Source organism: Hippocampus guttulatus, chromosome 15 (genome assembly GCF_054856545.1).
Source record: "Hippocampus guttulatus isolate MCC_2025c chromosome 15, RoL_Hgut_1.0, whole genome shotgun sequence".
In the NCBI taxonomy this organism is placed as follows: domain Eukaryota; kingdom Metazoa; phylum Chordata; class Actinopteri; order Syngnathiformes; family Syngnathidae; genus Hippocampus; species Hippocampus guttulatus.
This window is the reverse complement of record NC_141275.1, coordinates 2,325,342-2,349,328: the sequence shown is the minus strand read 5'-3', so window position 1 is coordinate 2,349,328 and position 23,987 is coordinate 2,325,342. Positions and strand designations below refer to the sequence as shown.

General features: G+C 44.7%; 1 protein-coding gene across 1 annotated transcript in view; it reads right to left on the bottom strand.

The window, feature by feature from the left end:
• jhy (junctional cadherin complex regulator) overlaps positions 1–23,987 on the bottom strand; it is a 62,578-nt gene that overhangs the window by 20,516 nt on the left and 18,075 nt on the right. Inside the window, exons 3-6 of the mRNA XM_086131880.1 lie at positions 18,081–18,167; positions 17,909–17,985; positions 12,360–12,603; positions 1,300–1,386 (exon numbers count right to left, since the gene is read on the bottom strand). Coding sequence (XP_085988006.1) covers positions 1,300–1,386; positions 12,360–12,603; positions 17,909–17,985; positions 18,081–18,167 — 495 coding nt within the window. The remainder of the gene's footprint in view (positions 1–1,299; positions 1,387–12,359; positions 12,604–17,908; positions 17,986–18,080; positions 18,168–23,987) is intronic.

Here is a 23,987-nt window from a genome sequence, read left to right as displayed (position 1 = left end):
CCATCGGAGCCTACTCACCACCAGGTGGTGATCAGTTGACAGCTCCGCCCCTCTCTTCACCCGAGTGTCCAAAACATGCGGCCGCAAATCCGATGATACAACCACAAGGTCGATCATCGAACTACGGCCTAGGGTGTCCTGGTGCCAAGTGCACATATGGACACCCTTATGTTTGAACAAGGTGTTCGTTATGGACAATCCGTGGCGAGCACAGAAGTCCAATAACAAAACACCACTCGAGTTCTGATCGGGGGGGCCGTTCCTCCCAATCACGCCCCTCCAGGTCTCACTGTCATTGCCCACGTGAGCATTGAAGTCCCCCAGCAGAACAAGGGAGTCCCCAGCAGGAGTACTCTCCAGCACACCCTCCAAGGACTCCAAAAAGGGTGGGTATGCTGAGCTGCCGTTTGGTGCATATGCACAAACAACAGTCAGGACCCGTCCCCCCACCCGAAGGCGGAGGGAAGCAACCCTCTCGTCTACCGGTGTGAACCCCAATGTACAGGCACTGAGCCGGGGGGCAATGAGTATGCCCACACCTGCTCTGCGCCTCTCACCATGAGCAACTCCAGAGTGGAAGAGAGTCCAACCCCTCTCGAGAGAACTAGTACCAGAACCCAGGCTGTGTGTGGAGGCAAGTCCGACTATATCCAGTCGGAGCTTCTCTACCTCACACACCAGCTCGGGCTCCTTCCCTGCCAGAGAGGTGACATTCCATGTCCCAAGAGCTAGCTTCTGCAGCCGAGGATCGGACCGCCAGGGTCCCCGCCTTTGGCTGCCGCCCAGCTCGCATTGCACCCGACCCCTTTGACCCCTCCCACGGGTGGTGAGACCATGAGAAGGGGGACCCACGTTGCCTCTTCGGGCTGAGCCCGGCCGGGCCCCATGGGTGTAGGCCCGGCCACCAGGCGCTCGCCAACGAGCCCCACCTCCAGGCCTGGCTCCAGAGGGGGGCCCCGGTGACCCGCGTCCGGGCAAGGGAAACTGAGATCCTTTAATTTTTTTTATCATAAGGGGTCTTGGAGCCGTGCTTTGTCTGGTCCCTCACCTAGAACCTGTTTGCCATGGGTGACCCTGCCAGGGGCATAAAGCCCCAGACAACTTAGCTCCTAGGATCATTGGGACACACAAACCCCTCCACCACGGTAAGGTGACGGCTCACGGAGAGGCCGAATCAAATCAAGTCGAGTAATATTATAGTGTGCTATTTTTTTAACGTGACTTGTTTCGTGAACAGACTTTGGTTTGGAACATTCAAAGCCAACCACCAAATCATATTGTATACAAGGTGCTACTTACTTGATTCTTCACTGCTGTGTAGTCAGGACCTAGACCTTGTAGCTTCACATCTAGCTTCAACTCTTTGTATTCTTTCAGGCTGTATGTCTGATAATATGGAGGAGAGAGATTTGTCAATTATTAATCACTGGGCACGATCGTGAAATCCAGTCCAGTTGAACTCAGTTATATCATAATAAACGGGTATTCTCTGACCAGATTTCCAACACATCACCAGATACAACTTCTGTTCCTAATTTGGTCACATTGGAAAGATGTGCTTTAATTAAGAAAGCTAAAACAAATGGCCATGTTGCTTGATTTAGCTACAAACATGTGGATTTGATGATAAAATGAAAAAAAAAAAGATCCATGCCCAGTTAATCGACCAACAAACCTGGCATCAGAGAAAGACTTCTTGTAATTGGCAAAATGGGTGACCCGGGAGGATGAATGTCAGACATTATTAAAATTGATTGCAAGACTTTTCAAGAAAAACAGACCATTGTGAGGATTGGTTGGCCAATGTCGTTGCTCGTTAGGTTGTTTAAACACAGAAAAGGACTTTTATTCAGCACTTTCAGAGTGGCAAATATGAGCAGCTAGCGTCCGTTCTACCACTGACTCCTGAGATCGCTCCACTTATCTGCAGGTGCAGGTTAGTCCATGTGCTGTAAATACGATACAACCCTTGGTGCATCGGCATGTGCAGATACTTCTTCAGTCAACTGCGGAAAACCATTTTCGTGACTGAAATGTGATTGAAATATAAGCGCAGCGAGCACACGTGCAATGTTTGCCGGACCAAAATTGTTGTGTCACCCCATACTATATCATATTGTATATGTATTTGCTTTTATTTTGCTCTGTTTTACTCCGCTGCCAAGTCAGCAGTGCAAAATGTGTGCAGACAAGTTATGATGGTTGTCTGTGCTGTCACCTAACTTGAAAAGGGTTCTGACTGTTTTGACCAGGGTTACTCTAGGACAGGGGTGAGCAAACTACGGCCTGCGGGCCGGATCCGGCCCGTTGGTCTTTTTAATCCGGCCCGCCGAAGATTGGTGCACAATTAAGGTTTGATTGCATTCATTTCGTTTGGACTTGTAATGACGGGTATTTCAACACCAGGTTACTTCAAGTTTCAGAGCACAGGGAGGGAGGGGAAGACGAATAAAGAAGGAGAGAGTAATGACCATGGAAGGGAAAGTGATATGTATCTGATTAAACGAAGCGGGTAACAAAGTACGAAACGTTCAGGAGACGCCTGGAATCGGAAAGACTCAAATCTACGAGACTTTGAAATACAAGGAAGCGATTCTTACTCAGTCCGATTCTGGCAATTTCCATGCTCAGAGTGAATTGCTTGTGGCTCGAGTAAATGAACATTTCCTAGAATGGTTTGATTGTTATCATGTTAAAAACTGTCTGCAAGCTGGACCGCTAATAAGAGTGAGAGAGCAGTCAAATGTGTAGAGCGTGAACAACAGGGGGCTCTGTACACATCCTTGAGGAGAACCGGTGCTGAGTGTGATGGTGGAGGAGAATGTTACATTATTACTGGCATACAAAGACATTGCGCTATCTTCTTTATTTTCTATTTCTATTTCTAACTTTTGGCCCGGCCCTCCACAATATTTTCTGCTTCTCATTTGGCCCCCCCGGGAAAATAATTGCCCACCCCTGCTCTAGGACTTCACTCTTTTGAATTCCAATGATGGTGCAAATTCCTCTTTTACCTTTTATTTTGGACTTGTTTCTTTTTTCCATTGAAATCCCCAACAGTTCTAATTTGCAAGGTAAAAAAAACCTTTGAAGGTGGAAACACACAAAAGCAATTAGGAACTAATTTTTAGTAAAAAGCTAAAGACTCTTTACAGCTTTACAGATGAATCATTCTGCAACCAATTCAAGATATCAAACATTACAATAATACACCGTCAGCCGCCCTGGTCTTTGCAAATAGTTGAGCACCACTCCACTAGGCAAACTCTTTGAGAGCAGTGCTTGTTGGACTGAAGTCTGAGCTGTGAAGCTGCAGATTTAAAGGAGTGTTTTTATTTTTTATTTTTTGCTTCAGGTGAGAGCCTTCCTGAGTGTGGAATGGCTTCAACTGTCGGGAAATTGTGATTGTGATTTCGGTTCTCTCTTGTGAGGGGGGGAAATGGCGCCAAAGTGACATTTTTAAATGAGGCTCTTCTGTTTTGGGTGAAGGCTTGATGAGAGTTTGCCAAGACAACCCTTCGATGTGCAGTGGTGTTTTTACTTTTTATTTTTCGGTGTCCACCCAACTAAGGGGTCAAACTTGAGCCTCCAGGTTGGAGTGCAGAGCGCCAATCTTTGAGCTAAAATCATGGATGTCAAGTCTCCGCGCAAGCAAAATGCAGCCCCTCAGTGCGGATGGCACCCGAAGCACAGTGTATTCTGCATTTAGGGAGGGGCTGCCATGTCGACAAACAGCACGGTGACGAATTGACACCCTTCAAATCTACTGGGTGACGATTACAAATGTGGTGAGGTACCATCATTTTTGTCCAGACCAGTTCCATTATTTATTGGATTGATTGAATTTTAATCATTCTGTGAACTAGAATTCAAAAGCACCGTTTAACTTTCATTAGTTAATTTTCAGTAAATTTTTATCCATCCATCCATCCATCCATCCATCCATCTTCTACCGCTTATCCGGGGCCGGTTCGCGGGGGGCAGCAGCTTTAGCAGGGAAGCCCAGACTTCCCTCTCCCTAGCTACTGTATTTTCACGACTATAAGGCGCCATTAAAAGTCTAAAATATTCTCCAAAATGGACAGGACGCCTTATGATGCGGAGCGTCTTGTCTATGCGCTGAGTTCCAAAACCTGACTGACAGCCGACACGCTGTTTATATAGAGAAAAGGCGGAAGTGACTGTGGACAGGCATGCGGCAAAGAAGTCGGCCAATCAGTGAAGGGTGGGCGTGTAAGTGGACGCTAAAGGGACGCTACAAGCAGGTACCAACACCTGTATAGAGTGTGGCTATGTGCATTGTTGCAAAACAACTTCGGTTTTGGTTTCTAAGAACCCCCGAAAATAAATTCTACAAAGAGACACGCCTACGAAGCTCAGTTCAAACTTCAAGCCATCGCTTATGCTTTTGGCATGCGTGCCCATCTCACAGCAGCGGTGAAAAACCAAGTCAAGCAAATGAACTCTGAGCTTGCCGTTATTCCCGGAGGCTTGACTAAAGAACTCCAACCGCTGGACATCGGCATCAACCGGGCGTTCAAAGTAAAGTTGCGAACGGCATGGGAACAATGAATGATCGATGGCAAACACAACTTTACAAAGAGTGAGAGGCAGCGCCGGGCGAGTTACGCCACAATTTGCGAATGGATTGTGGCTGCTTGGACGAACGTGTCTGCTTGCACTGTTGTTCGAGTTTTTGGCAAAGCCGGCATCATTTCTGTGGAGCCACATGGCAATGAGAGTGACTGACAACGAGAGGGAACACGGCGTTTTTGATGGATTACCGGTACTTGCACAATTGTTCAATTCTGATGCAGAGGATGAGGACTTTGATGGATTTCTGGGTGACGATTGATCGAAAAACGTGAGTACATTGTACGATGGCTAAATAAAATACAACGGAACTCAGTTTTCCGTTGCCTTTTTAAAAACGTGTTTTTAGCTTGTATCTGTATGTCTTGGCATGCTACCGTATGCTACAAGCTAACGTGTTTTTAGCGTGCGCGCATGCATGGATGCCGTATGTTTAAGCTGGCGTATGTTTTACCACTTTAAAATTGCGCCCAATAATACAGTGCGTTTTGTCTATGTGTAAAATACAGAAATAGCACCCATTAATGAGACTGCGCCCAACCATACGGTGCGTCGAATGGTCGTGAAAATACGGTACTTCTTCCAGCTCTCCCCGGGGGATCCCGAGGCATTCCCAGGCCAGCTGGGTGACAGAGTCTCTCCAGCGTGTCCTGGGTCATCCGCGGGGTCTCCTCCCGGTGGGACATGCCCAGAACACCTCACCAGGGAGGCGTTCAGGAGGCATCCAAATCAAATGCCCAAGCCACCTCATCTGGCTCCTCTCGATGTGGACACTGGAAACTATTCCGACTTACTGCCGGCAATGCAAACCAAACCCTGACATCGGTGGTATAGTGACCGAACAGCCCGTATCAGGGGGTTCGGTACCCCATACCCACGAACCACCCCCCACAGAACTCCCCGAGGGACACGGTCAAACGCCTTCTCCAAGTCCACAAAACACATGTACACTGGTTGAGCAAATTCCCACATACCCTCGAGGACCCTGCTAAGGGTGTAGAGCTGGTCCACTGTTCCACGGCCGGGACGAAAACCGCACTGCTCCTCCTCAATCTGAGGCTCAACTTCCTGATGGACCCTCCTCTCCAGCACCCCTGAATAGACCTTGCCAGGGAGGCTGAGGAGTGTGATCCCTCTGTAGTTGGAACACAACCTCCGGTCCCCCTTTTTAAAAAGAGGGACCACCACCCCAGTCTGCCAATCCAGAGGCACTCTCCCCGCTGACCACACAATGTTGCAGAGGCGTGTCAACCAGGACAGACCCACAACATCCAGAGCCTTGAGGAACTCCGGGTGGATCTCATCCACCCCTGGGGACTTGCCACCGAGGAGCTTTTTAACCACATCGGTGACTTCGACCACAGAGATAGGGGAGCCCACCTAGAGTCCCCAGACTCTGCTTCTTCCAAGGAAGGCGTGCTGGTGGAGTTGAGGAGGTCTTCGAAGTACTCTGCCCACCGGCTCACAACGTCCCAAGTCGAAGTCAACAGCACCCCATCCCCACTGTACACAGTGTTAGTGGTGCACTGTTTCCCCCTCCTGAGACGTCGGATGGTGGACCAGAATTTCCTCGAAGCCGTGTCCACCAGCGAGTACGCCACGACAGGCACCAACCACCTGACGGCCACCACTCAGATTGGCCGCCTCAACAATGGAGGCACAGAACATGGTCCACTCTGACTCAATGTCCCCCGCCTCCCCCGGGACATGGGAAAAGCCCCGTCAGAGGTGGGAGCTGAAACTCCTTCTGACAGGGGATTCCGCCAGACCCTCCCAACAAACCCTCACAATACGTTTGGGTCTGCCAGGTCAGACCGGCATCTTCCCCCACCATCAGAGCCTACTTCAGGTGGTGATCAGTTGACAGCTCCGCCCCTCTCTTCACCCAAGTGTCCAAAACATGCGGCCGCAAATCTGATGATACAACCACAAAGTCAATCATCGAACTGCGGCCAAGAGTGTCCTCGTGCTAAATGCACATATGGACACCCTTATGTTTGAACAAGGTGTTCGTTATGGACAATCCGTGACGAGCACAGAAGTCCAATAACGAAACACCACTCAAGTTCTGATCAGGGGTTCCTCCCAATCACGACCCTCCAGGTCTCACTGCCGTTGCCCACGTGAGCATTGAAGTCCCCCAGCAGAACAAGGGAGTCCCCAGCAGGAGTACTCTCCAGCACACCCTCCAAGGACCCCAAAAAGGGTGGGTAAGCTGAACTGCTGTTGGGTGCATATGCACAAACAACAGTCAGGACCTGTCCCCCCACCCGAAGGCGGAGGGAGGCAACCCTCTCGTCTACCGGTGTAAACCCCAATGTACAAGGACTGAGCCGGGGGACAATGAGTATGCCCACACCTGCTCTGCGCCTCTCACCGTGGGCATCTCCAGAGTGGAAGAGAGTCCAACCCAGTGGTGGTTCTGGGGGGGGGGGGGGGGGGGGGGGGGGGGGGCAACGGGGGCCAGTGCCCCTGTAGCACTGATTCTGGCCCCCCCCCTGTGGCCCCCTCCGAGCGTAGATTATGCAGTCGCGCCGAGCCACCGACACGAAAGGTGGAACCAAAGTGCGTGGCTTAACATTGTAGTCGGACCCTTTAGTGCGCTGAACCACTTAAAATTGAGCGGGAAAATGAGAAGCAGTCCGCAGAGAAGGAAATTATAATAATAATAATAATAATAATAATAATAATAATAATAATACATTTTATTTATAAGCGCCTTTCAAGACACCCAAGGACACTTTACAAGAACAAAAAACACAAAACAATACGGGTTGAGCAGCGGCAGCCAAAACGCACCAGCGTTCACTCAACCCGAAGGTCAGAAAGAAACCACAGGGGAGGGAGAGAGGGAGAAAAAAACCCACGCTCGAACTACCCTCATTTTGAGGATAATTTGAGTGAGGCAAAAAAACTCCTGCACAAGCATATGACAGTTACAACAGGTCACAAGACATAAACAATGAAGACGGTGAATCAAGGGAATGTATGAGGGAGGGGGTGATGGTGGGGGACTAGCTTCCATGCATATTTTCATCAGGGGAAGGTCAAGATAGCAGATGTTGTTTTGGTAGCAGGCTGCCCAAGAATTTAAGACAGCCTTGAGTCCGTGGCTTATGTCTCTTTAGTGACGTCGATCAGCCAAATCCATGATTTCAGTCAGTAATTGAACACGGATTCCAGTTTTCTCCAAGTTGTTGTCCATCCTGCTGTGACGCTCCAAACACGCAACAGTTTGTGGTTGAGCACAGTCTGAGTCTGAGTGTTGGACATCCGCGTTATGCCATCCTTAGACCGGCAGCCTCGTCCAATAGAGCCGCTCCCGTCGGTTGAATTTTCGATAGATCAGGAAACTGCTCACACCAAACAGCAGCATACCTGTTATCGGAAGGCCGAAAATGTAGATGTCGTCCAAATCCTCAACGGACAGTGTTGACAGGCACACCATTCTCCGCTTCCTCCAAGGATCTAGGGTGTACCCAGCAGCAAAAGTCCCCGAGGGGCAAGTAGGCTCCCCACTGCCTGCTCTTCTCATCGAGAAAATGTTGTCAATGGCATCGAGAGACCAGCCAACCAATTCCATTTTTGTTTTTAGGATGAAAATACGACAGGAGGCTAGGAAAAGTCAGACAAAAGACAGCACAAGGACTGAGTGGCGAGCAGGGAAGGGAAGGTGGGGTGGGGGACAGCGCAGAAAGCAAAAGCGTCCGCCTTCGTCGAGAGCCAAGCAAGAATTCAGAATTACCACGACACGAGTGCTATTTTCGACACACCATTTATATTTTCGATGTAAAATCACAAAACGAAACAAGCCCCCAACAGTAGCATTATTAATTCTAATTCCTCTTCACTTAAACATTTAACGTTAAAAATGAAAAGAAAAACGGACATTACATCATATTTCTATATGAAAAAGAAACAAATTGATCCAGACACAGAGAGAGAGTCAGATGATGATGGTGGTGAGAGTTCTGAAGAGGAGCAAGTTGAAAGCACCAGAGAGGGAGAGTCAGAGGACACGGGATTCATTTATTTTCAGAGCGAGGACACAGAGCAGGAAAGGGATACAAATGAAGATCCTGAGAATGAGGAAGACGAGACTGCAATAGAAGTGGAGTGTGAGACACAGAAAGAGGATATTTGCGCTTCAACAAGCACTGGACCATCAGGTATGTGATGCTGAAAAGAACACGATCCTGTTCTGTGTGCGTGCGTGTGTGTGTGCGTGCGCGCACGTGCGTGTGTGTGTGTGTAACTTTCTTAGTCTCCCTTTTTATTTTTATTTAACAGGATCAATATATAAGACATTGCCTTTTAAAATTTGGATAATTATATGCATGTAAAACATCTAGTTTCAGTGTATTTGCAATTTTTGTCCCTGGTCAGGCGTGAGAATGTATTAATTTATATTTATTTAATCCAATTTAAAAAATAATGAATACAATTAATAAATAGCATCAATCAATTCATTTTAGACAATTGTGTATGTCTGAGTGCCTCAGCAATGTAAGTGTAGCGGGTTAGTGAATATGCTGTGTCCATGCAGAACTTGTGTTGACATCTATTTGGTTTGTCTTTGTCCACAGACATCAGTTGATGTAAAGAGGACCTGCCAATGCAGCCAGACCTAAAACAGTTTCCCAGGACCCTGATGGGGGACAGGAGAAGGAGCTTCAAGGCAGGCTGGTACCATATCATTCCCTGGCTTGAATATTCTCAACAGATGGACACGGCGTATTGTTACGCTTGCAGACATTTTAACCCTCCTAATACTGTTTTTTTTCTCATCACTGTAAAGTTATGACTACAATGCTTTCAAAGTTTGATTAAATAAAAAGTCAAATAAGATTTCAAATCTGTCTTTTTAGCCCTGGGTTGAATGTGCCCCTCCATCAAAACCCCTGGCCCCAGCCTGGCCCCCTCAGTGAAATTGATCCAGAACCGCCACTGGTCCAACCCCTCTCGAGAGAACTGGTACCAGAATCCAGGCTGTGTGTGGAGGTAAGTCAGACTATATCCAGTCGGAACTTTTCTACTTCGCACACCAGCTCGGGCTCCTTCCCTGCAAGAAAGGTGACATTCCATGTCCCTAGAGCTAACCTCTGCAGCCGAGGATCGGACCGCCAGGGTCCCCGCCTTTGGCTGCTGCCCAGCTCACATTGCACCCGACCCCTTTGGCCCCTCCCATGGGTGGTGAGCCCATGAGAAGGGGGACCCATGTTGCCTCTTCGGGCTGAGCCCGACCGTGCCCCATGGGTGTAGGCCTGGGGTAGGCCTGGCTCCAGAGGGGGGCCCCAGTGACCCGTGTCAAGGCAAGGGAAACTTACCGTATTTTCACGACCATTCGACGCACCGTATGGTTGGGCGCAGTCTCATTAATGGGTGCTATTTCTGTATTTTACACATAGACAAAACGCACTGTATTATTGGGCGCGATTTTAAAGTGGTAAAACATACGCCAGTTTAAACATACGGCATGCATGCGCGCACGCTAAAAACACGTTAGCTTGTAGCATACGGTAGCATGCCAAGACATACAGATACAAGCTAAAAACACGTTTTTAAAAAGGCAACGAAGCAAAACGGAGTTCCGTTGTATTTTATTTAGCCATCGTACAATGTACTCACGTTTTTCGATCAATCATCACCCAGAAATCCATCAAACTCCTCATCCTCTGCATCAGAATTGAACAATTGTGCAAGTACCGGTAATCCATCAAAAACGCCGTGTTCCCTTTCGTTGTCAGTCACTCTCATTGCCATGTGGCTCCACAGAAATGATGCCGGCTTTGCCAAAAACTCGAACAACAGTGCAAGCAGACACGTTCGTCCAAGCAGCCACAATCCATTCGCAAATTGTGGCGTAACTCGCCCGGCGCTGCCTCTCACTCTTTGTAAAGTTGTGTTTGCCATCGATCATTCATTGTTCCCATGCCGCTCGCAACTTTACTTTGAACGCCCGGTTGATGCCGATGTCCAGCGGTTGGAGTTCTTTAGTCAAGCCTCCGGTAATAACGGCAAGCTCAGAGTTCATTTGCTTGACTTGGTTTTTCACCGCTGCTGTGAGATGGGCACGCATGCCAAAAGCATAACCGATGGCTTGAAGTTTGAACTGAGCTTCGTAGGCGTGTCTCTTTGTAGAATTTATTTTCGGGGGTTCTTAGAAACCAAAACCGAAGTTGTTTTGCAACAATGCACATAGCCACACTCTATACAGGTGTTGGTACCTGCTTGTAGCGTCGCTTTAGCGTCCACTTACACGCCCACCCTTCACTCATTGGCGGCCTGCTTCCCCGCATGCCTGTCACTCACGTCTGCCTTTTCTCTCTCTTTCTCTCCATATATGTATATATACACGCCCACCCTTCACTGATTGGCCGACTTCTTTGCCGCATGCCTGTCCACAGTCACTTCCGCCTTTTCTCTATATAAACAGCGTGTCGGCTTTCAGTCAGGTTTTGGAACTCAGCGCATAGACAAGACGCTCCGCCTCATAAGGCGTCCTGTCCATTTTGGAGAAAATTTTAGACTTTTAATGGCGCCTTATAGTCGTGAGAATACGGTAGATCCATTAATTTTAATCATCATGAGGGGTCTTTGAGCCGTGCTTTGTCTGGTCCCTCACCTAGAACCTGTTTGAACCTGTTTAGAACCAGACAATTTAGCTCCTCTGACCTCTGAGCCATGGTCTGTTTCCACAGCAGTGTCACTTTTCCGTCATCTTGAAATATCGTATAATATAGACTGATTGAGCCGTTGTTGACTGTGGTTGTTTTATGAGGCGGAGAGTAAACTGTCATCACATACAGCATTTCCACAAAACCATGTTTGGGGTCAGGGATGAGTTGTTGACTATCCAAACTGACTTTGGATGAGAGGTTGGGGTGCACACCGACCACCCAATTAGTGTACATGGAAACAAACAATCCTTCACATCCACATTCGGATTTGTGAGCAATTTAGAATCTTCAATTGATCTGACAAGGACAGGGAGAAGAGGCAATCTTCAAGTCCAAGTCAAATTTTGAATCCACATCCATTTGACTGTGAGGTAGACTAACATGCTGCCGTAAATGGTTCATTCAAGTCAATTTTAATCTGATACATTTTCTACCACCTTTCCAACTCAAGAAAATAAACAAGCCTACTCAGCAAATGCACATGCATCTTGAATGACCTTGTACCTTACAGAGTCTCTGCTGTATAATCACTTTATCGTCTAACACATCTTCTGTTGGCTTTACAGAGCCAGCAGTTCTCTGGCCATCTTATCGCAATTAAGTGTATCTTACTGGGGCGAGACAATTAACCTGATGCTTTGTGCCCTGAGTAACTAAAACCCTCCTGCTGGATTAAGCAGCCACTGTGTTGAGGGGATTACTTTTGACTTCAAAGGAGCATAACATCCCATGTTTGTGGGGATTAGAATGGGATGCCACACAATTTTAGCCTTTGCTGCACCAATAAACCAGCCAATTAGTTCATTTTACTGTTCTGTGCATATATCGTAAATACACTTCAATGTGAAATGACGGAAGGCCAACACAACCACACTGAACACAAAGTGCTCTATATCAAGTAAAAATCTGACACATAAAAACAAACAATAATTAACCCTTTCATGCACCCTGTAACTGGATAACATGATAAGCTGTCCACTGCAGTAACCGCTGTCCCTGAAAGGATTCATGATATAAAAATAAAAAAAATGACACACAGCACAATTCCATAAGGATGAATGCAGAAAATACTGAAGCTCAACCAACCTTGTAATTGGTTATTGTCCTCTTCTTATCTTCCATCTGTGTCAAGAAATCAGCAGAGCTGCTTCTATTGTTGGGATTGATTGTCTTCACACACTCTCTAAAGCATTGCTTTGGCATAATAGGTGGCAACTTGGTATAGACTCCGGTGTTCTCTGAAGCACACAAAGGTATTGTGGGGACGTTTTCGAGACACCTCTTCTTTTCACTCTCCTTAATTGATAAGTAGCATTTTATTGTAGCTGTCCTGAAACACAGAATGATTGTTTGATAAATGAGGAATGGTATAACAAAAAGGTCACGGGCGCACATATTTCTACTCTAGTTTTCTAGTTGCTCCAGAGGTTCTTGCTTGGTCTTCGCTCTTTTCCCAAGCCACTGACCTCACTGGCAGTGGAGATTCTAGAATGTATTATGATTAGTATTAGTATTAGTTGTGCAAACGAAATGTTTGCACTGTGGTTGAGAGAGGAAAGTAATTTCATCTGTGCTGTATGTTCCACATAGAGCATATTTGACAATAAAAAGATGACTTGACTTTCTTAATAGATTTACCCTATAAACACATCTTGAGAAATGTTATAGAGCTGTATTGCCATTGAATAACTTAATGCAGCCCCTACCCCCTACCTGGCTGGCAACCAGTTCAGGGTGTACCAGCTGGGATAGGCTACACCCGCGACCCTCGTGAGGATAAGCGGATTAGAAAAAGAATTGATGAATGGTTTGCTGTAAGAAAGGAAACATGGCTGTCTAAAAGTGACACACTTATGATTATTGTTTACCTTCTTTAATGTTTTCTTTAATGTTTACAGATATGCCTTTGGTGACGGACTCCTGTTTCGCTGGCAGACAGACGAGTGACGAAACATCCGTCACGTCTTGTGTTTCGTTTCTTTGAGGGGGTGACTACACCGAGGTTGCTTCGAGCGGAGCGTGTGTGCGTGTGCATGTGCGTGTGGGTGCGTGCGTGTGTGTGGTGACAACTGACAAGACTGGGTCAGCCTGAAATGATAATGAGGGCCTGGTGGCCCGGCCACTGGCAAAGGACAAATGACAGACAATCACTGCTGTTAACCTTAGAAATTTGTTTTTGTTTGTTTTTTTACTGACGGTCTTAAAATAGTGGTGACGCACTGAAATTCAACGATGACGGAAGAGTCGTTAAAATACTAACGTGAGTGTGCAATACTCACAGTGAGTGCGCAATACTCACTGTGTTAACTAATACAATTTTGGCCTAAATAGTTCTTGAAAAGCTCGTCACAGCAGGATTTGTTACATCAACAGTCATGATGTAACCACTTGACAGTTTACTGCCACCGAGTTAACACAATTCATTAGTTTGGCTCTCTAATATTTGTCATAATGTAAACTTTTGTCAGTGAAATGGAAACAAAAATGGCGCCAGCACACTAAGGAGAACTAATGTCCTGCCGTTGGGTAATTTGTTCTCCCTAACAGGAGCCGATGCTTTGTGCGCGGCTCTTGCAGGCGGTTTACAAGGGGGACTTTTGTGTTTGTGTGAGGAACGGGAGGGGTCTGGATTTAAAACAAGCATACCCCTCTCTCTCTCACTTCCACTCAAGTGACAATGTGATGGTTATGCAATTTAACCCTTTCATGCACCTTGTAACCTGATAACATGACAAGCTGTCCACTTGAGTAACCGGTGTCTCCGAAAGGATTAATATTTTCAATGAGAACCTATGCACCACTTGTGTATCCCTGAATATATTCGAATAATAAGGATAGTGAAACTCCTCTAGAACGAAACCTACATGGTCGAAAATACCCCCTAATGTGAAAAAATCTTCATGCATTAACACCATGCCCATTCTACTGCCCCATACGACGAAAAAAAAACCTGTTGTTGTACGAAATCATTTTCTCTGCTCCAGCCTCGCGAAGACATTCACTACAACGAAGTCTAATCCAACAGGGACCTCTACTGCTTCGTTCTGAAACGGCAACAGCAACCACCACGCTGGTTTACATAGTGAACGATGTTTATTTCAGTCACAGCTGCGAGTTTCCTGAACACAACATACTCATAGCTGCTCTGCCATTGGCTTACCGAGTATCATCCTGGCCTCCGATTGGCCAAGAGGGACCTCACTGTCTATGTGTGTAGATACTGAAGCTAGATCCGTAGAAGATAGAGTGGAATGCATCCGATTAGCTGCTCAGAGTAAATTGCTTATGGTTCGACGGACATTCAAATAAACGAACGTTTCCTCGTATTACAAGTAAAGCATTTTCCTCGAAAATGCTTTACTTGTTATCATGCTAAAAACCTTACGCTAACTGGAGCGCGAATGAGAGAGAAGCGCTCCAGTTAGCGTAAGGTTTTTAGCCTTCGAGAGCTAACTATGGCCATCGAGGACTACGAAGTGTCCCGTGGCTGGCTTAAAAGTTCACTGCATGAAATGAGCTGAGCAACGCTGTCTTGGGTGGCGATCGAGGAGAGGTCAAGTTAGAGACAGTGAGATGGTGGAAAGAAAAACCACCGGGTCCAAGAAGTATTTGTTATTGTTAGATTAAGACGAGCATGGACGCATTGCTAAAATGAGATGTCAAGCAGCTAAGACAAGAAGAGCTCTGATGCTGGAAGAGAGGGTAAAAGTGATCAAAATGAAAGACTGAGCAAGCAAAATAAAATACATTATCCAAGAAATTGATGTAAGTGAAAGTGGATGCTGATTGTAAATTTCGCAATTTCTTTCCCTTTTTTCTTTCTACACTGACAATATGAAGTGTCAAATAAGTGTGTGCTCATACTTAGGCACTATTGAAATAAAAATAAAGAGTACACATACCATTGTGTGTGTTTTTGTGTGTTTGTGTGTGTGTGTGTTTACATCTGAGATCAAATTTGCTGCAGTGAAAAAACCCCTGTTGTGAAAAATGTCGCTGCAAACATGATTTCGTTGTAGAGGAGTTTCGCTGTACCTTGAACCGCTATCCTGCATGCTTTCAATGTTCCTCTCCTGCAGCAATCCTGATTCAAATAATCCGAATTGGGCTTCTGCAGAGATTGCTGATCATTTGAATCAGGGACGTTGCAGGAGCAAAACAGCTGAAACATGCAGGATATCAGCCCTCGAGATCCGGTTTTGGACAACCGGGGGATAAGCGAACTTGGCAAAAGCTGAAGATGAAATTTGTGAAGAAATACCCAGCAACACACAGTATCTGCCGGAATGTGAGAGGATGACTACAATTGGTAATGTTGCAAATGTAAGGGCAGTTTAGGTTGTGTATGTCGATGATGGAGGTGAAATGGTACCTCTCAAAAAGGTAATTCTCTGAAACTGCTCAAACATCTAAGCACGGCCTGATCACTATCTCCCGACGTATATTCAATTCTCTGCGTGGTGATGCTGCACCTTCGTCCGCGGGATCATTATCAAAAGGACAAGCCATGTTTGTCTCCACCTACTGGATTGGATTACATTGGATAAAACTTTATTGTCAAATGTACTGTATGTGTAACATACAGCACAGATGAAATTTCTTCCCTCTCAACATAAAACAAGAGGAGCCGCTGCGGGTGTCCGCGCCGCTATCAAAAGAAAAGTTAACAAAAAAAAGACAAAATAACACATGAGACACAGACAATCGTGCAATCTTAACCACTTTCCTGCATACACTTTGTTGTCTGAAGCAGTTATAGATGAAAGAGTAGCGAATCAAAGTGTCCTTTTAACTAGTGGATCAAAGACGTCACGCTGCAATGTGCACACATCTGCTACAAGCTAAGCTTGAAAGCAACAAGAAGCTGTAGCATCCATTAACGAAAAAGAGAGATTGGCTCTCTTCTCCTGTCCCATGTAAGTCCGCTTCAATTCCAAGCCGCGACTCCCACTTCCACATACTCTGCGCTGACTTTCTTCTCATCGTCGGCTCCTCAATCCATGCATCCATCCAGCCGCAGACTGTCCATCAGCACCGACCTTTTTGCTGAACAAAGCGGGGCTGTGAAAATGCTGCCTACTTCAGGCACAAGGCATAAGCGTACTGGGGATGTCCAGCAACGACAGTCAAATGGCGCCGACATTCCTCCCAATCAAGAAATCAGTGCTGGTACGCGTGTGCTGCCGAGAAAGCGCAACCACCAAGCACAGTGTGTCTCACATACTCTTGAATTTTTTTAAAAGACAGACGGCAGTACAAGGCTATGCCATAACTCACCTGATGACTGAATGAATGAGGAAATGAAATAGTGTGTGGTTCTGAAAGAGGGCGTGTACAGAGAGAAAATCAAGGATCATTAAAAAAAAAAAAGCTGCGATAACTGAATTTACCCCTGTCATGACCCTGTCCTGTCTCCAGAAGGTGGCATTGGAGATTTGTTCCGCACCTGTTTCCTATTATGTAATCAACCCTCACCTGCTACAAAGGACTGTTCAAGCCCTCACCTGTTGTCGAAATATTCGCTTTGTCTCATGTCCAAGTGCTTATTTTTCTTGACCTTCAGGGTTCTCGATCACAGTCATAGTCTGGGTTAGTATTTCTTGTTTGTTTTGCCTCATACTTGCTTATCGTGTTATACTCGGGAGGATTAAATTTTTCTTGTTGATTGGCTTTTCCTTGTCTTTTTGTGTCAAGTGATTTTGCGTTATTGATTTCCCTTGCCGTTTGCAAGCGCTTTTCGTTAGACTCCTTCTTATTGTGGTTATTTTGTTACCAGCGTTTTATGTTGTACTTTGTTCGTCTTGTGACCTTATTTGGTCAATAAACCATTTTTGTATTTCAATCTTCTTTTGGACTGCGTTTGTGGGATCCGCTTCTGTTTAGGACTACAGCAATCCCTCATTTATCGCGGTTAATGGGGACCAAAACCACCCGCGATAAACGAAAATCCGCGAAGTAGTGACCCCCCTCCATATAGGTACATGTACATAATATTTATAAGGCCAAATTTAATGGTACACATGCATGTAGAAGTAAATTTTGAAGTAATTAACATGACTTAATGCTGTATACTAATAGATTTAAACATGTATAAGTTAGGTTAGTTTATGAATAACAAAATACAGTAACATGTACATACTGTACATGTAGTACTGTATATGTTGCTTTATGTGACTCGCTGTTGTTTTGCTGACTTTTGCTGCTTCTCGCAGACATTTTGCGGACTTAATTTTTTTTTTTTTTACTTTTTTGACAAAATCCGCGATACACTGAAGCCGTGATAAACGAACCGCGAAATAGCGAGGGATCACTCTACTCCAGAACCATAACAAACCCTCTCTCTGAAAAAAGGCTCTAGTTACCTCTATTTCTCTCGTTTGCGTTACCTGATTATACCTCACCAGCAGATGCTGGTGAGGTATAAGGTTAAATTCTACATAATGCCCGTCCCAGATTTGGAGGCATTTGTACGGCTGCATCTTTTCTGATGCTTACTAGTGTCATGATAAATCGTACCTCGAATAATACCGTGATGCTATTTTCATTTTCATCAAAATGATTGTCAAAAGGAAAAACAAAACACAGTAAAGTAAAACTAAAAATAGATATTTGAGAAAAAGATGAGAGTAAATCACCTTTCTAATTCAGGGCTTTTCTCCATGCTCCTGAAGTAACGTTCCATATTGCTCTGTTCTTCAATTATATGGGTGACCTGTGGTTAGAGTTGGTTTAACATTTGAAGCACAAATAAAGGATGTTCCAAAAAAAAAACCTGCAAACTATAGTATTAACATATAGAGTACATACCTTCACTTGTTGGCTTAAACTTTGTTCCGGACCCGAACTCTCTTTTGGACACTCTCCGGTGGCAACCTTTTGAACAGTTTCATGCTGCTTCACAAAAGTACAAAAATAATACAACTTCAATAAACAGGTCCTGTTGGGTACTTTATATTTTGCAAGTCTTTTGATAAAAATACTGTGTCTGAATGCACTGCTTTGGTATAACAATCACACATCTGATACTGTCAATGCACATTTCAAACTAATAAATATCAGATTACTTGCCCAACAAACAAAGGGCCATCTTAGTGGTTCAGTGATAATGATGGTCTGAACAGTAACTGCTTATGCCACTTCTCCCGTGAGCTGAACATTGTGTGTGTGACTAACTAGTCAATTTGGAGTATACTTAACGATAAAATGTCAGATAATTGGTACTGCACATTAAAACTCATTCACTCTTTTCACACTCCACACGTTCAACCGCAGATATTTTTTTTCAATTTTTCCAAGACCTAGGGTAAAAAAAATAATAATTTAATGGGGTCTAGAATTGGCTGGTACTGAATGAGTTAAGAAAAAACTGCAATCCTTCTTTAGTTTGTATATATTAAGGATCATTGAGAACTCACACAAACATTTCATATATGGTGTTGGTCAAAGAAAAAAAAACATTTTCTTTTTCTGGGTTTTCCCTGGTTTCCTCCCACATTCCACATCCCACATGCTTGGCAGGTTAATGGCACACCCTAAATTGTCCCTAGGTGTGAGTGTGAGCGCGAATGGTTGTATGTCTATGTGTGCCCTGCGATTGGCTGGCAATTCAGGGTGTACCCCGCCTACTGCCCGGACACAGATGGGATGGGCTCCAGCATGCCCCACAACCCTTTTGATGATAAAGCAGATCAGAAAATGGATGGATGGATGGATGGACATCTTTAGATGAAGCATGGACAATTTTAAGATGTAACATCAAACTACCCCTATGAGTACTGGTAGTTTGTTAAAAAAAATGTCTCTATGAATATGCCAAAAACGGTGACAAATTTCAAAGTAAATTGATTTAAATGGATTGAATGAATTTTAACATATGGCTTGAAATTACTTTTTTGTGGGTCGTGGACCGTTCTACATGCCTCACGGTTTTCATTGATCTAGTTGAAACTTAAACCTGAGAATGCTTTGGGAAGAAGGAATTTTCAAAAGCCCACAGAATTTTTTTTCCCTCTTGTTGTTGTTGCAGTTGTTTGGACAGTAGAATTTGAAGTCAATCTGTAGTACGAGTATGACCCCTGTAAATATGTAAAAATGGGCCAAAATTGTACATTCAAATACTCATCGCTCACTTCCTGTACAATGAGTAAAGATGTTTTGTATGTCTGAGTGTGCCTTCCAATTTTCACAGGCAAAGGTCAAACTTAGCTAGGGCTCTTTTAAATCTTTGTTTTTGGGCGCTACAGACCCCTTATTAATTTTTTTTTAAACTGGTGTATGACAATATTTAAATATTTTTTTTTTGTTTAGTGAGTTTGGTGAGTTCATGTTCAGATCTCAAAAATATGATTCTTTGTAAAGAACAAGAAGATTTTTGACAAAAAAATATAGACCTCGCAGCGCTCACTGCCCAAGCCCTAACAATAATACTATCCTTATTATAAGCACCCAAGTGGAAATTATACTGACACTTTACAGCAGGCATGTCCAGCTCCAGGCCTGGAGGGCCACTGTCCTGCCTGTTTTCCATCTCTCCCGGCTGCAACACACCTGATTCAGATGAGCAGCTCGTCAGCCAGCTCTGAAGCAGCATTAGAATGTTCCTGATTATTTGAATTAGGTGTGTTGCTCTTGGGTGAGCTGGAAAACAGGCAGGACAGCGGCCCTCGAGGACCGACTTTGGACACCCCTGCTCTACAGGTACTGATTATTTTAGTCCTGCACCACTTAGAAGGCCAGAACCTATACATGCCAGCATGCAAGCAGAGATGCCGGATTAAAGGGGCGCACACACATGGGGGGGGAAGGGAGTGGGGGCGGTCAGGGTGTGTTTCAGTGTCTTGCTCAAAGGCCTTGCGGCAGCAGACTGGAGAAAGACTCACATCTACAACCCTCCAGTTCCAAAGATTTATGAGCTATGGTCACTTCAATAAGCGGCCCAAAGCGATAATTTGAAATGACCAATGTTTTGTTGCAGCTTCAAATCAGTGACAGGTTTACAGTTATATTCAGCAGAATACCCAGTCGATATATCAACATGCACAAACATGAGTTGTCCCCGTCATTGCCTTTTGACACCCATTAGGAAAGTCCCAATCAAATGGAGCCAATAATCTTGCCAGAATTGTATTTGGAGGATGGTAACTTGTGTAATATCTTTTCTTCGAAATTGGGAGACCAGTAATTGCTTCTCAATGAGGCAATGTCACTACAAAGTCTGGCAATTGCACCTGGCCGTATTACCTCCTGGACCTGAGAAACATCATTTTTTGCAATGATGACTTCAAAGAGGATGTGGATCTTGAATTGCATTTAGCTGCTATTGTGGACAACCTAGGTAATCTTGATTGGGTGTTTAGACGGAGGCAGGGGCAGAGGCATTCCCAAAGCTTTGGTCTAAAGCTATTAAAAGATTGGACATTATGTTACCTTGGCTTTGAAGTGAGGGCCTGCGAGAGGACACGGTCACGCGAGTACAATAGCAGAAGATTGATCTGCTACTTCTGTTGTTATTATTAAAGAATACTAGTCTCAACGAACCTACTCATTGCTGCTGCTGCACTTCCACTTTGATGGTGCAAGCAATTGCCGCTTTAGAAACCGGTGTACATTTAACGGTGTGTAATTACAACTCCTTTGGATTTCTACAAAAGGCCAAATGTGGCATTGTTGCATCGTAAAAAATGACTTTTGCTGTCAATTAGTTGTATGTTATTTGAATGATTGAATGAGGGGAAACTCGTGAAGAATCAAAATTCTCAACAGTTAGCTTTTGTTTGATATGCTATGCTAATGTGTTACAGTGACATAACTGGCAAACTCTCTCTCCCTTCTCTCTCTCACAGGATATGCGAACCAGTCCAACTCCTTGTCACCCCAAATCAATCAATCAATCAATCAATCAATCAATCAATCAATCAACTTTGATCCTCTCCTCTTTCATCTAGAACTGCTTCAGACAACAAAGTGTATGCAGAAAAGTGGTGAAGATTGCACGGCTGTCTGTGTCCTATGTGTTGTGTTGTGTTATTTTTGTTATTTTGACTTCAAAATGGCGCCGCGAGAGTGGCTGCCTTTCCAGCAGCTCCTATATTTTGTTGTTCTACTTCTTCCTTTCATAACTTTGCTGCTGTGAATTGGGAATTTCTCCATTGCGAGACTAATAAAGGGTTTTCTTATCTTATCTTATCAATCACACGTTGTTTGAATAATGACATTTTGAAAAACTGCTACATCAAGGCTTTATATTAAAGGGTTAAGGCAAGTCGTTTCGATCTTTTAGGGTGGCCCACGATGCTGCATCCAACCAGAATGGATCGGTATCTCCACTAATCAGCAGCTGAATCCCATCTCAATGTTTAGAACCAAACCAAGAGCGAGTTGTTGGAATCTGAACTGAGGTTCATGAATGTGATATGTTCACACATTGGATGTTGGAAGAGGAAGAAACTGTCTTATCTTTATTCTCCACAAATATTATATCAAATATTTGGGCTGTAAATTTATCTGTGTCTTTGCAAATCTAGAAAAGCTTTTTTTAAGTAGAGGTGGTCTCCATCACTCACGTACCCCCACTTTTGCAACACCCGCACTCCGAACACTGCCCACACCCCCACACTCTTTTTTTTTCTTTTTTTTTGGCGAGCCATACACGTTATTTTTATTACATACAGAGAGCCACTAAAAATGGTGGGCGAGCTGCAGATGACCCCCGGGTTGTAGTTTGGATAACACTGCTCTAAATTGTCCCAAGCTGTGATTGTGAGTTTGAAAACGTGTTGGTCCCTATACATTTTAGAGTTCTTTTTAAGATGCTATGATTTGTTTTCAAATTTTTAAATTGTCTCGCTCCACCTCACCTCTCTAAGCTTCTCCGCCCCAACACACCTGCCTGGTGCCTCAGATCTGCGGACCAGACGTTATTAGAGGTACCAAGAACTAAGCAGGGGCTCAGGGGGATCGAGCGAGCCTTTTCCTTTGCTGGTCCCTCGCTTTGGAATGACCTCCCACTGAACATTCGGCAAGCCCCCTCGCTGCCCATCTTTAAAACTTCAAACTCATTTGTATTCTTTGGCTTTTGACTCAGCATGACTCAGACTTGATCTTAGTTTTACTGTTTTGTGCTTTCTACTGTCTTTGTTATTATTCGTTATTGTATACAGTATATGATATCTGCTCCATGTACAGAACTTTGTATACAGCGGTGTGTGTTTTAAAGTGCTCTATAAATACAGTTGAGTTGAGTCCATGTGTGCGCTGCGATTGGCTGGCAACCAGTTCAGGGTGTACTCCCCCTACTGCCCAAAGTTAGCTGGGGTAGGCTTCAGCACGACAGCAACCCTCGTGAGGATAAGCGGATTAGAAAATGGAGGGATGGATGGACTAATACTACAGTGTGGCTTTTCCCACACACACCTAAAAACAGGGCTGCACAAAACATCAAAAAATGTTCAATAATGGCCCTTGCAATATCCATATCGCAAAGACGTGCAATAAATTTCATCTGGGATTGGGTGCTTTTATCAGAACTTGGCCAGCCAGATGCAACCTGAAATGTGCACCGTCATCCAATAGGTGATCAGTGTCTCAGGGCATTATAATTAAATAGCAAAGAATACAACAAGCTTGCTTATTTTGCCGGATGAGAAAAAGGTATTTTTTTCCATAAAATAATAAAAATGTAATTTGTTTAGGCACAAGGATCACAATACTATATTGCTATACTCAAAATCCTTTTCGCATATCGCATGTTTTTCCAATATCGTGCAGCCCGACATAAAAACAATACCTGATGATACTGTGGCACATAAAACCCAGAATATTTTTTTCTGTGATTCTCAAGGCGCGTGAAACTGGTGGGGGAACATTCTGGTAGTTGTCCTGGGACCAGTGGCGGATGCTGGTCTGTCAAGGAGGGGAAGCTCAATTTCAGCCTACATCATAAAATGTGTCCGTTTATTTATACGTGAATTCTACTCCCCGTTCCTTTTTAAGAAAATGATCTCTGATGTGTGAAATACAATAAAACCCACCAGAAATAAAATGTTAATCTGTCGCTTGTCGTTTTCAACAAAGATAGTGTCGCTAAGATTATTAGAAGTCTGTTCAACTCAGAACAGAATGAGAATTGAAAAATGCTCCCACGGGTGCCTACACCAAAAGATCCGTGATTAGCTCATTTCGCTGTCAATCAAAAAGAGATTCAGCCGCAGACAGATCATGCAATCATCATGCAGAAAAGGTCAGCTTCCGCGCCAGCCGATACACGCCCATTGTCCATAGACTCCCAGAGACGCTGAGCGTCCGATGGGCGGGACAAAACCAGCATTTATCCAATGACTCGTCTCGTTTCAATGCATTGGAACACCCTACACTGAACTCTCGAGACGCCCAGCGTCTGCGCTGTAGACGCTCAGCGTCCACACAGTTTAAAGCACAGTGAAGCTACGGGAGTGAATGAGAAGTGAGTCGCGTTGTAACCAGTAATAAGAAGCTGATTTGGAACAAAACTTGAACGCGTTGTAGCGCATATTTAGTCAATGACATGTACACACAATTGTATGTACACACATATATTTGATCTTTTTTTTTACATTTTAGGGGAAGATGAGCTTCCCTTGCAGTCTTAGAGCAATCGCCTCTGCCTGGGACGCTATTGTGAAACTAGCAATATTTAACCAAAATAATGTCTGCGTGACAGAAATTTCTTTCATATGG